At 36.0% G+C, this 14,855-nt stretch overlaps 1 protein-coding gene across 1 annotated transcript; it reads right to left on the bottom strand.

The window, feature by feature from the left end:
• Positions 1–1,745: 1,745 nt before the first annotated feature.
• On the bottom strand, positions 1,746–9,160 carry LOC107848365 (zinc finger CCCH domain-containing protein 34). Its single transcript, XM_016693127.2, has 3 exons — positions 8,832–9,160; positions 6,823–6,933; positions 1,746–3,387 (listed from the first exon to the last, which is right to left on the bottom strand). Exons 1-3 carry the CDS (start codon positions 8,901–8,903, stop codon positions 1,954–1,956), a joined length of 1,617 nt encoding a protein of 538 aa, XP_016548613.1. The 5' UTR covers positions 8,904–9,160; the 3' UTR covers positions 1,746–1,953.
• Between the last annotated feature and the right edge of the window lie 5,695 nt (positions 9,161–14,855).

The following is a 14,855-nucleotide window of genomic DNA, read 5'->3' as shown; positions in this document are numbered from 1 at the left end:
TTTTTGATTCAATTGTAATTGTTGCTTTGATTCTTTTCTCCCCATTAATCAAAATAATAAATAGAAAGTATGGTTTTCTGAGTTACCTCTATTTATTAGATGTTCTTTTTAGATTTGAGAGTATTAAAGAAATTTTTTTAATGTATTGTCAACTTTAATCTTGAATTTCTAAAGTGATATTTTTATTTGAGTTTAAGAGAAATTAAAATGTGGTGAAGAAAATATTAAGAAATATTTGATATTTTCTAAAGAAAAATATCTAAAAAAAACTACAAACGTATAATGCTTTTAAAAAAAATGAGGCCTCCAATCGCTTGCTTCGATGGCTTCACCTTGAAGCCGGCCCTGGCAGAGAGGTTGCTTCGGTAAACCCTCGGTTCAAGGAGTAATGTAAGAAGAAAGTCAATGCTGGAGGAAGGAACAGTCTCCGTTTTCAAAGAAAAAGCTGGTCGAGAAACTCAACACCATTATTCTTGAACAACTTGGAGCGGAGCCTTCTTTTTACACTCTTACGGATATGAAAATAATGATCAAAATTGGATTCAATTGTCAACTGCCCTATTGGAAATAGGATGGACTACCAATTTCGAAGGAACGAACTGGAGTTACATCTCTCTTTTCCATTCAAGAGTTCTTATGTGTTTCCACGCCCCTTTGAGACCCCAAAAAATAAACAAATCCCTTTTCGTAGGAACACGTACACGATTCGTTACTACAAAAAGGATAATGGTAACCCTACAAGATTCAGCTTAGATCCAAAGAAAATGAATTCGATATTCTAGCATTTCTTTGTCTTTTCTTTCATATTTGATTGTGGATCTGTCGAGATACATAATTAGCTCCCGATACATGCAACGGAGATACATTCTTTTTTGTAAAGATACATAATTAACTTTCGATACATTTTTTTTATTTTGAATCTGTCCAGATACATAATTAGTTGCTGATACATCCAAAGAAGATACATAATTAGTTGAGAATTTGTAATTACAATTGTAAGGATGGAAATTTTGTGTAAATATGATAATTGAAGTGTATGTTTATGTTATTTTTCCTATAAAAAACCTTTAATCGTTCTTTTGTTTAAAAGAAGAAAGAGAGGTAATACTGTATCTATATCCAAATATTAATTCGAATTGAGATGAATCTCAATGATGACGTGATCAAGTTGACAATTGGTAAAGAGTAGATATAGAATACAATAGTTTCACAGAAAGATTTCTTAACAATTCCATAGTATGTCTATCGAATACATCAAAATCAAAATACCCAATGAAATTTCACAAGTGAAGTCCAGAAAGGATAGTATATATGTAAACCTTAACCCTACCTTGAGAAGTAGAGAGGTTGCTTCGATAGACCCTGGTCGATTCAAGGAGTAATGTCTATCTATTACAACACCGAACCCAATGCAATCCCACGAGTGAAATATGACGAGGATAGTATATATGCAACCTCAGTGGATTTTTACTAAGGGTTTCAAAAGTAAACATATGAACAAGCCAAAGGGGTTCAACGTCAACTACATATACATAGAAGATAATTTTAATATGTATAAATAATATAATTTCCCATCGAAGGAAGTTCGGATGAACCCACGAGCTAAAAGTGGCTCCGCCCCTGTGCAACCTTGAAAGGTAGAGAGGGTGTTCTTGATAGACCCTCGGCTCAAGTAGTAATGTCTATCTACTGAAAGAGATTAACCAGAGAATGCAGCATGCCTTTTCCAAGTTAAAAAAAAAGGCTACTTTTCAATGTTCCTGTAACATTCAATTGCACAATCTTTTCTACGACATATCCATGACTTTAAACTGTTTCAAAATTTGTAAAGTTTCAAATGCTAATCCAGAAAATTGTACATGTTCACATCCCTTTTAACAAAACTTTGCACCAAGCTTAGAGTAAAGCTTGCTTTTTCAAAACCAAGTTTTCATCAAAACCCTTTAAATTCTACTAATTGCCCACGCTCACTACTGAACCCAGCCTTCTTTTGTCTTTGAGAATTTCACTGAGAGGTTTTGGACCTGAAAAATCTTCTCTTTCACTGCCTCCAGAAGGACCGGTCCCCTCGAAAGAATTTCCATCTTCTCTTCCTCTCTGCTTTTCTTCTCTAATCTGAGCTAGAGTCTTGGGTGCACTAAACATCTTTGGAACTTCAGTCATTCTCTTCCTAGTAGCCATCCTCCTAGGGGGTTCATTTGCAAAAAGCCGTGGCCGACCCCGTCTCCTGTCCTTGAAATGCTGCTGTCTGTAACTGCTTCCTTGAGATTGTCTCAACCTTCTCAGCCGATTGGCAGTGTCTGGAAGAGTTCGGTCCAAAAAGTGAGGGGAGAAAGAAGAGTTTCTCTCCACTTTTGAAGCCAGTCTTTGAGGCATCCACGGGAGACCTTGTGGGCGATGCTTGTCTCTGTCTTGCTCACGGGCACTCGACCTAGATAGGGCTAACCTTCTAAATGAGTGATTTGAAGGATCACTTTCATTGACTCGTCGCCTCTTCAGAGTGTCCCGGAGGTCAACATTGCCTCTTCCACAAAAAGCCAGTTCTCTACGCAACTCTCTTTTACGCGATACAACACTCTGTCTTCCATGAGCAGGGATAGTGATTTCTCTGACATATTCATTTATTTCATGATTCTCAATGTTATAATAAGAATCATCTAGTTCTTCCTCAGTCGCAATTCTCAAATCTGGATATGCAGGATCATACTCGAGGTTGTTCTCAAAATCATATCCAGCAAATCGTTCATCAAGCTCCCTGTCTTCCATATCATGGTGCAGCATATAATTGTGATCTTCTTCGTGACCCAAACCTTCTACTCTATCATCAACAAGAACATCAAAACCAGGAGATGATTCCAACCACTCCTCTCTCTCCACAAGGTCATCCACTTCTTCATCTGAGCTGTGGTTAGGCGACAAATCGGATCCTCCTTGGATAAAGCCTTCAGCAGGGACTAAAGAATCTAACCCGAATGCAGTAGCTTCTTCAGAAGGAGATCCCGAAGTCTCATGAGACGCACTCAGCGCACCAACATTATTAGTCATCAAATGGAGATCCACTTTTGACTTGATATATTCATGTGCTGCTGCCTTGGGCCCTGTTTCAGAAGAATCGGGATGTTTTTCGACTGCTGAAGGACCAGTTTCACTTCCTGCAGATATCTTCTTCTCAGCTGTTGGTCCATCAGGGACTCCAGAAGCTATTTTCGAGGATTTCCATGCAGTTGTACCATCATCAGGTCCGTGCAGATATAAGCATCTTTCACCTTTTTTGCAATAGGTATTGAAATAGAAGTAACAGGGAGCATTTGTCTTGTTAACAGGCAGTGCAGATTTATTGGGTCGCGGAGCCAGTTCAGATGATGTGTCAGCATGGCTATCTAATGGCTGAGAAAATGGACAGAGAAAAGTTAGCACTTAACATGACCAAAGAATTTAAAATAACAAGTTCAAGAAGCAATTTAAGTCGATTCAGAAAAAAGGAAAAGTCAGACCAATATTTGCTTTAAAGCATCTAATTTCTTGTTTGCTAGGTCCTTAAGTAATCCATAAAATTAAGTCATACAAGGGAATGACCAAACCAACGAGAACCCAGACACAAAAATCTTCAGAGCCTGGAAGATCTAACAACCACTCTCCAAGTACTTTTCATTGTTTCGCTGGAGTATCGTAAATCCACCTCCCAAACCACCCTACCCAACACTGACCTATCTACTTTGCTCCCTTGGTGACTCGAATCCCCAACACATCATGGTTGGAGGTGGACGGTCGTTTCAACTAAGATATCCCTCCTTGTTAACCAGTCTCCAGGTACTTAACTCATTTATACCCCCAAAAGCCTCGTTCCTATTCGACCAGAAGAATTAAAATGAGCACTTCTTACTTATTAGCATCTTATGAATGTATACAGGATTGGTAACATTCGTTTATGGAAGAATTGAACACAAAAATCTTACAGACAAGTGACAGAAGGAGAAGGAATGTTATAAGTAAGAGTTTGTATTATAGACTACCCACTTAAAGTAAGGTGACCTAGAGATGATCCCTCTTTTTTGTACGGGAGCATTTTAATCTCAACGTGAATTTTTCTGCCACGAATCCGGATTGAGGTAAATGTAGGAATTCCCATTAAGGAGCATTGTCTCTTCTCCTTTTGTTTCACATCCAGTGTTTGCTATCCGTATTGAGGCTCGACTCAATCCAAATTTATATCAGAAAAATCCACACTCAAGAGTAAAAACGCTTCGTAACAAAACGAGTCCATATTCATTCAGAAGCATTGTCTCTACTGATACATGAAAGAGTACAGGCAGGGAACCAGAAGCGTAAAATTCTTCAAAAGCCACATTTTAGCAGTATACAAGGTTAATCATAAATCGTCCTTTTTTTTTGTCTTTTGGGCATATATGCTCTCCAGCTGCGAGATCACCCACCACTTTTACTTCACCCAATATAACTTCCACCGCCCCAATAGCCTCTTTGATAAGGACCTTGCAACAAGGACTGTAATCAATACTCAATAGACACATGAAAACCTTACAGCCAAGAGACAGAAGAAGAAGGAATGTTATAAGTTAGTGTTTGTATGTATAAACTACGTACTTAAAGTAAGGTATATTGCAGAATCTTACTGTGGCTTGAGAAAGTGGACGCTTTTGCGAAACAAGGACGTAAACCCGTCACCGAGGAGTTGCTATTCAGGGGAATGAGAGAGCAGAACCAAAAGTTTCCTCAACAGAGAATTTCTAGGAGTTAAAATTATGCTTCTGAACTGATCAGTTGTGATCTTTTTAAATCTCAAAGTACTTGAAACCCACTTTCCTAGATCTATTTATTTTCTATAACCGTGGTGTCCGGGCAAGCTTGCCCGTACCTCGACTAATTCCACGGGATACCTGCCACCTCCCACCAGCAACAGGTACCAAGTAACTCTGTGCACCAAGGCTAGAGCAGATGGGAAGAAATCATCTAGAGTTTGTCTCTATTGGGAATTAAACCTGAGACCTCATGGTGCTCAGCCCAACTTCATTGAACCACTAGGCCACACCCTTGGGTGCAACCACTTTCCTAGATCTAATGCAGGTTTTTGAAAAATTCTGTTGGTATATCCTCAGAGTTTACAAGCAAGAAAAGTTGTTGTTCCTTTAAATATTTTACATAAGAAAAATCATTCAGCAGAAAGCGCTACATACGAAAAATCCTGATGAGTGATCTCTGTTCTTCACAATAATGTCATTTCAAGACATAAAACCAATAAAAAAGGAAATATAGATTTCCTTTAAAAGGTTTGCACCAATTGCCTCAATTTGATTACTCATGCAAAAGGGAATATTAGGGCTCCCAAACGTTAGGCAAGGGAAGGACTAGGAAAACAGAAAAAAAAAAAAGGGTGGAGGTGGAGGAAAAGTAAAAAAAGCATACTGAACAAATTATTTAATTTCACGTAAAATTTACACGAACGAGATTGTACAACATATGGAAACCCCAGAAAGACAAATCAAACTGAAATTTGACATTAAATTATTTAAGATCATGTAAACTTGCATAAGTCTGCTTCTGTGCTTTACTATGTGTTTGTGTGGTATCTCGTGCCTTGAGCCGGGGGTCTTTCGGAAACAGCCTTTCTACTTCATCAGAGGTAGAGGTATGGACTGCGTACATCTTACCCCCCCAGACCCCACTAGGTGGGAATACACTGGGTTTGTTGTTGTTGTTGTATGTAAACTTGCATAAGTGAATGCAATATTAGCAAGGAACCCGCTAATTGAACACCTTAGGGTAACCGAACCTAAGCTTTCTTGCATGATAGATCACAGATAGGACAATTACACTTGCTACAGTCTATCTAACCTCAAGAAAGGTAGAACCACCGCAACTTAAGAAGTAGGATACCTCAGTTAGCTGTGTCCTTGTAAATAAATTTTCTGAGAAATCTTTAAATATATATTTGATAGTGTTGTTTGAAGATAATCATTTTGAAAGAGAATATCCAATTATAGATAAGTCAACGCCAATTTTTTAAGATTTAGCTAGAATATATGATATTCAAATGTGAAATTTCTTATGAATAAAAATATATATGAAGAGGATACTAAGAACAAGTATATAATACAGGAGATATTGTTGAACACATACACCTTCAGATAATTGCAGTGATTGTTAGTCAATTCAGTGATTTGCACATTTGAAGGACCCTGGGGTTTCATATATCCTTGCTGCCCCAAAAGAATGTTGCACCAAATTTGGAATTTGTGCTCTAGGCTTGTTAAAAACTTAAATTTCCCTGAGAAATGATTGCCATGGATTTGGCTGACATAAACAAGTCTTGAGTAGCCAGTACAGTTAAGTGGAGATCTATATTTTGGGACTCGTAATGACAGGAAAACTGCTTTAACAAGAAGATATCTCATTTACTTGGTTGACAAAGGTCTTGAGGAGGCAGTAATTTTTAGTGAAGATCTATATTTCTCGACTCATGAGGGTAGGACAAATGCTTCTTCAACAAGATGATATCTCGTTTTCTTGGGAACAGGAGATAAAGAATAATGAGATACCTACCTGTTAAAGAAGCACTTTCCTACTTTTTAGGTCGTGGTGGTTCTACTATTCTAGAGCTTAAGCAGATGGTAGAGAAGTTGTAATTGTCCTATTCTATAGACTAACACAAATATTGTTAAATTTCGACAGATGGGACATTTAAAACATATCTGAACTCAACACAACAGTATTCTGAGAGAAATATTCAAGCCAAAACAAAAGCATATTCAGTTTGTTGCATTTTTGCAGTAAAAACATGTCCAAATCAGACAGGTTTGTTCTTACCGGATGTCGAAAAGCACATGTTGGGTTAAGACAGCCTCCATCCAGCCAGAACCAACAATCCCTGGGGTTGAGCCTAGTTATCTCACTATGTCGATATTCACATTCCATTCCCTGGAACAAAAATTCATATCACAAAATCAGATTCTTAGAAACAGTACTTGAAATAATGAGACAAGATGCACACGAACAAAATTATTCACGTCAGAGAAAACTCAGGTAGTCAGGTAATATACTTGATATGACAAATCCCAAGTGCAAAGGTAACAGAAACATTTAAAATAACCGATACTGGTGGCACAAGTTAAGCAAAAACGCTAAATGTTCATTGTATTGAGGCCCACTACTCTTGATTGTTGTGATCCCATCATTTCTAAACCATAATTTATTAGACCTGAACTTAAAAACTAAAACTATAGATAAAGAACAATTAAACACAATAATAACTTGTCCTCCGGAAACAGCTCTACCTCCACAAGGTAGGGGCGTAAGGCCAGCGTATGCTCTATCCTCCCCAGACCTCACTTCGGGATTTCAGTGGGCATGTTGTTGTTGTTAACACAATAATAACTTAAACAAAGAAAAAGCGCCAATGCAGCAAACTAAATGAAAACGACTAACTGAATTCACGACTTCAGAGAACCACAATAGGATCATCAACTCAATTTACTAGAAAGCTTTAAAATAACACCCAAATCCCCAATCCATTGAATTCCTCTTGCATAATCTCACCATTTAACCATTCCATTGTAAAAACAAAATCTCAGAAATCAATGCAACCTAATCCAAACAGAAACACATCCAACTGTGCATCAGGATCCATACACTCACAGATTTAAATCGCTGTTCGTTCCAATTTTATACTAGTTGTTTGCCGGACACAAAGTTTAAGAAATTAATTTAAGGGCTTGTTTGGTTGAGAAACAAGTTATCCCCGAATCAATTATCTTGGGTATTACCTATAGCTATCCCAAGATTGTTACTCCACCCTCAATGTGCGATAAAAATAACACTTAAGGGCTCGTTTAGTACGAGGAAAGGAATAAGAGACAACTAATCCTCAGATTGATTTTAGGATGAGTTTATCCCATGTTTGTTTGGACTTATCTCGGGAGAACTTGTTCCCCAAACATACGAGCACTAAGGATAACTTACCCCGCGATAACTTGTTCTCCAACCAAACGAGCCTTTAAGAATAAACAATTCCAGGATAAGTTGTTCCCCTAACAAACGAGCCCTAAGGATAACCTAAGTTGCGAGGACTCTTCACTTTCGATGCTGCACCCGTGTCAGATTCTCCAAAAATACACTAGCTTTGGAAAATCCGACACGCACCCGCTGACATTTTTGAAGAGTCCAAGCAACATAGAGGATAACTTATTCCGGGATACCTTGTTCTCTAACCAAACGAGCCCTAAGGATAACTTATACCGGGATACCCTGTTCTCCAACCAAATTTGCCTTAAGGATAACTTATCCCGTGATAACTTGTTCTCCAACCAAATGAGCCTTAAGGATAAATAATTCCGGGATAAGTTGTCCCCCAAAGAAAGGAGCCTAAGGATAACTTATCCCGCCATAACTTGTTCTCCAACCAAACGAGGATAAATAATTCCGGGTTAAGTTATCCCGCGACAATATCCCAACCAAACATGGGATAATAAACTCATCCTAAAATTGATCTCGGGATTAGTTCTCCCTTATCCCTCGTACCCAATGAGTCCTACACACACACACACATATATACATACATTACACAAAAATGAGGCAAATAACTGTAAAAATTCAACAGAAAATATTATACATTACACAAATTCGAACCCAGCTTGGAATTTCAGATAAACAAGTTAAACAAATACACATATAGAAAATTAATATAAAATGCATTCATCAACAGTTACATACAACAAAAAAAATGCCATATAAATCGGAAACATAAATTAACACAAACAGTTACGTAAAAAATAAAAAAAATCGAAGAAATATAAATGAAAAAATGAGAGTAATTATACCTTTTTGCAAGTTAAAGGAGATGCTAAAAAATAGACACAATCAGTAAACCGCTTCTGCAATTCTTCCTCCATTTTTGTATACAAAAAAAAAAAAAGGAAAAAATGTTCAAATTCTCAAAGGCATTGAGGCTTCATTAACTCGATCAAATGTGTATCTATGTGTATATATATATATATATACATACAATAACTGGATTTAGGAGAGTTGGGGGGTGGGGGTCGCGTGGGGGTGGGGGTGATTATGGTGCTTAAAAGTACTATAGAAGCTTAATTAATGCTTTGGGGGTTTTATAATTTTTTGGATTTTTCACATTGTGGTCCTTGCTTTCTTTTTTTCTTAATAAAAAAAACATATATATTTTATTTGGTTTAACCTATCTTAAAATCTGTAGGTAGTATGATGCATTAAAGTTTGGAAAAATAGCATATACATATATCTTAACTTATTATATTTATATAAATTTTTTCTACTTATTATATTTATATAAATTTTTTCTCTAACAAAGTAATTATAAAAATTACAACTAATATAATATGTGTTATTATTGAATATATCAAAGTTAATTATGTATCTCGATTGATTTAACATTAAAAAAAATTATATTATGTATTTGTATTAAAAAAATTATATATCGGAAGCTAATTATGTATTTTTATTAAGAAAAAAAATATTCGTTGGATGTATTATATATCTCGACAGATCCAAATCGAAAACAATATATCGGGAGTTAATCATGCATATTTATAAAGGAGAAAATGTATTATCATTGGATGTATTGGGAGCTAATTATATGTCTCGGCAGATTCAAAATTGGGATTTCAGTAATTATGCAAATATTAAATTTTTCTGTGATTAAGCTCCAAATTATTGGAATTTATATATGTTGTTTGCCCTTTATTTATTTCACCAATTTTTTTTTTGATTATTGGTTTAACCTGTCTTGAAATCTATAAAGATAGTCCGGTGTATTAAAGTTCTTATTATGTACGAAGTCTGAAGAAAAATCGGACAATAAAGACCTATTCTACGTAGCTTACTTCATATTTCTACAAAAGGTTGCTTTATTTTTTTTTGATTTATTTCATTTATTTTCCCAAATTATTTTTTATTCAACCTAATTTGAAAAGGCAGTTCGATGTAGAAACCTCTAACAACATCTGAAGAAAAATCGAATTATAAATGTCTATAGTATCTAGTCTTACTTTACATTTATTTTACGAAAGGTTGTTTCTATCAGGATTCAAAAATGCGCTTGCATAGTCGTTGCTTAATGCGATGATATGAAGTTATACGAGCCAACATTACAGAAACGGACACATTATAGGGTTATGTCTATTGAGAAAATTGAAGGAAAGGTGTCTTTTAAGTCTTCAATGAAGGATTGGTGACATTGACCAACAAATAGGGTCAAACATCATTAGAAAACTTGATTAAGTTAATTGTGGACTTGATTAATATTTTCAAAACTTTCTAATCTTTTCAAAAATACAAATCAACCCAACCCACACCCCTCTTCAATCCAAATCAACCACTCTCTCCTCTCTCTCCAGCTTTTCTCAACTCTCTCCCAACCAACAGTTCTGCAAAATTTCTCCCTTCAACCCCCGACGACTTCTACCTCCGGCGATAAATAGTTGGGTTTCGAGTTCCCTTCTTTTCTCCCTTCAACCCCCGGCGACTTCTACCTCCGACGATAAATAGTTGGGCTTCGAGTTCCCCACTTCAATTCAATCAACCCGTCTCTCATCCCTCTCTCGACAGCTTCTCTCAACTCTCTCCCAACCAACTATTCTGCAAAATTCTCATTTCAATCCTCGGTGACTTCAATATCCGACTACAAATAGTTGGGCTTCGAGTTTCTTTTGGACTTCAACCTTCAATCGATGTGACAGCCTTGCTCTCCGGCCATAACAACTTTGAATTCTCCATCGTTCCTTTTCTCTTTCACAGGTAAAAATTTATGGCCTTTTTAATTTTGAAGAAAACGAGGAACTTGAGCCAACTTCTCTTATAGTATTGGTTAACAATTTTAAGATTTGTTGCACTAACTTGAAATGCGGTCTAAAATGGCCTTTTTATTGTTTGTGTTTATAAAAACAAAACGACAATTTGGTTTGATTTGTTTTGTTCTTGTTCTTGGTAAAAATGGTGAAATTGTTGTTTTTTGTTAAACAAAATCGTGCTACTGTTTTTTGTTTCCTCCGATAGATTACCCATCTGGTGCAACATATTAACCATCTGATGCAACAGATTTATTATATGATGCACCAGATCAACCATCTGATGCACTAGAGAAACCATCAGATTATAATTCTGATGCAACAGATTAATAATCTGATGCAACAGATTAATAATCTGATGCAACAGATTAACTATCTGATGCAACAACTTTACCATATGTTGCAATAGATTAAGCATCAGATAAAAAATCTGATGTAACTAATTAACCATCTGGTGCAATGGAAGAACCATCAGATTAATGATCTAATGCAACAGATGAACCTCCTGTTGCATAAAATCCCATCAACTTTTTCTACAGGAAATGTCCAAGACTTGATTTTTCCAACTGATCATTCACTTGCTGCGATAGAAGACCCTGTGTTAGAAGAAATCTAAATAATATTGACCGTTGATAACTGTTCCAACAGATCACTCATGTGTTGCAACAGATGTGTGACCTATTGCACAGACCATTCATCTTTCTCAATAGATGAGTGATATGTTTTGTATTATCGCAAGAGATTACTCGACCGTTGCTGTAGGTTAGTTAACTGCTCTGACAGATCTCTCATATAGTGCAATAGATATGTGATCTTTGCACAAACCATTCATCTTTCTCAACAGATGAGTTATTTTGTATTATCGTAACAGATTATTTAACTGTTCTAACAAATCACTCATATATTACAATAGATGATGTCACAACATTTGTGTGATCTGTTGAACAGATCATTCATCTGTCTTAAAAGATGAGTGATATATTTTGTATTGTTGCAACAGATGACTCATCTGTTGCAACAGTTTGGTTATATGCTGCAACAGATATACTACCTGGTGCAACATATCGATGATCTGTTGCAATTGTTATTTTACTGTTTTGTTTGTTTGATTTACTGTTATCCTTTTTTAACGATGCATTAATCAACAATAATATATTATTTTATGTTCCTGCTAATTTTAGATAATATGGTTCCTAAAAGAACAAAAATTGAATCAAGTCCAAGTAAAGGAACAAGTGAAGCAGCTAGGCTACATCCACCACTCTATGAGCTTACTTTATAAGCATTATCTCAATTGGGAGCAAAATATGATGGACACAGGAAGGAGAGATGTTTCAAAAGAGATGATGCAGATGCTAATAGCCCTTTGACCGAAAAGCTGGTCAAAGCCTTCAGCATTGATCGTTATCCTGTGAGAATGTAGTGCAATAGTGCCGCATATTTAATGGGTGATTTCGTGGTTAAGTCAGCCATGGGAAGATCTTTCGATGCCTTCAGAAAAATACTTCGAGAATAAAAATTGGATGCTGATTTCAGGGACATTTACTTTGGGAAATATCTTGATTTGTCGGAGGACAACAATGCTCGTTTCCAAATAAAAATAGTATATGAACTACTCAAGCGTAGGTTTATGTATGAAAACAAAGATAAGATGGATGAGGTGTGGATAAATTATTGTGGCATGCCTGTTTGTTTTGGTTGGAAGGATTTTGACATAGTTAGTGGACTAAAATGTTATCCTCATTCTCAAGTTATACCTATTCTAACCCAAAAAAGCACCCCGCACACCCAAAAAAGGAAAAGGCAAGTCGTGTGATCGTGATGAACTGGTGTTCATTATTGGTCCAAGCTTCAAAAATAAAAATTTGATAGAAGCGTTGAAAGGTAAAGGACTTTCAAAGAATCACAAGCAGTTATTGTGCTTGGTTTGGTTTGTACATGATATTCTTTGGGCGAGAGACATTAACAACAACATAAGCCTTGGTTTAATAAAGCTCTCCGAGGATCTTGATGCGTTTAACAACTATCTTTGGGGCTATGAAAGCTTCAAAATGACTGTCAAATATTTGTTGACTTCGTTAGCGCCAAAGACAGTCAACTTATATGGCTTCCCATGGGCTTTCATGGTAAATGTTTCTTTCTTCTATTATGATATCATTCATTTTTTTTTGTTCAATAGTGGTTTTGATTTATTAGCGTTATTTTATAGGATTGGGCGTTTGAAGTCATTCCTTATTTGAGACAATAAGTGAACTACCAGGAAGGAGTTTCCTGTCCAAGAATCTTGAGATGGTTGTCGGCCAAAACTGATAAAAGTGCAAAATTTCTTAATCTCTTCAATCCCCCGAAGGATGTAGTAAGCATAATTATAATTAATTTTTTCTTCTAATTAATGATTTTTTTTGAATGATCTAATCATCATTCTAATATATGTAATGATTTATGTTAGATTGTGCATCCGTCGCTAGTTCCGACCAATCGAGAGTTAAAGATGCCATTTTTTCTTACTTTACGGTCTGTGCATACTTTATTGGACCCTAAGGTCATCGGCAGAATAAAAATAAAATTGTTTAGAGCAACAACCATTACAAGAAAAATAATTTTGGAGGGTGGGCTTATTGTTGTTGTTGATGGTCTTAGTGGTGATGGAGCTGTTGGTGGTGGTAGTGGTGCTGCTGTTGGTGCTAATGATGCTCCTCTTACATATTTAAAGCAAACCATTATGAGTATGATCATACTGGTTATACAGATTTTGCCTCTCCCAGTGAATGTTCTGCATGCAAATGTCAAGACTGCAGGGCGAAACATGATGTAGTGATTAATGCTATTAATGCATTAACTGCTTCTGTAAAGGAATTGACATCTAAGAAGGGTCTCATTCCATCAAAGAGTATTTTTATTTCCATCCGCTCCATTAGAGATTAGGGCTAAGAGGAGAAAAAGAGTGATTTCCAGGGCATTATCAAGCATCCAAAAAAGTGAAATTGCAACTCCTCTGTCTGTGTTTTACACTGAGCAACGTACAATGTCCAAAGAAGAGCAGCACGAGCTGAAGAAGGTGAATATATTATATGTTTTCCAACTAACAAAACAAACAAAACACATATCTATTTCAACAAATGACACATCTGCTGAAAATTATCAAACAGATATATACATCTGTTGCAATAGTTGACTAACCTGTTACACCAGATACTTTATCTGGTGCAACATATGCCTCATCTGTTTTAGCAAATCAAACAGCTCTTTGTACCGCTTTTATTTGTACCAACAGACGACCTATATGTTGCAACAGATGATTCATATGTTGCAACGGATGGTTCATCCTATTGGAAATTATCACACAGGGTCTTCCTCATGTAGAAATTTATCGCAACAGTTGAATCATTGTTGCAATAGAAATATATTTATTTGGGACAATTTAAAATGGGAGAAAGACCTATTTGATTTGCTAGAGGAGATGAGTTATCCTTTTTCATTTTATTGTATCTCCGTGATTAGCATTGACCAATTTTGGCTTTCCAAGTGGATGCAGAAGAAGCTACTGCTGAACAGCATTGACAATATGCTACTCTTTTTATGGAAATACGGAGAACAGAAAGCACAGAAACCGTACGTAAGCGATAATAAAGATTCACGACGAGCAAAGCTGAATTCCATAGCACCGGATGAAGAACAACTTTCCCATACTGAGTAGATCTTTATAGCTTGAGTTTGTTCAATCAAAGCAATCCTTGACAGTATACTTAAATTGTTGTTGATGTATTTGTTTAGATGTGTACCCATAATAATTTTTTTACATTTCATTTATTCGTTGACTAATTTCAGCTAATTTATGAAGGGTTCAATTTATTTTATTTTGTCTACGAATTTTATTTATTCCTTAGATTTGAACTTATTGATTGAAAAGGAATACTAGATTCAAATATTACAACAGATAATGTATCTGTTGCAACAGACGACATATCTATTGAAAAAATCAAACAGATTTAGACATATGTTGCAACAGGTAGGTGATCTATT

This window comes from Capsicum annuum, chromosome 9, assembly GCF_002878395.1.
Source record: "Capsicum annuum cultivar UCD-10X-F1 chromosome 9, UCD10Xv1.1, whole genome shotgun sequence".
NCBI classification, from domain to species: Eukaryota; Viridiplantae; Streptophyta; class Magnoliopsida; order Solanales; family Solanaceae; genus Capsicum; species Capsicum annuum.
The sequence above is the reverse complement of the archived record's forward strand: the minus strand, read 5'-3'. Positions and strand labels throughout refer to the sequence as shown.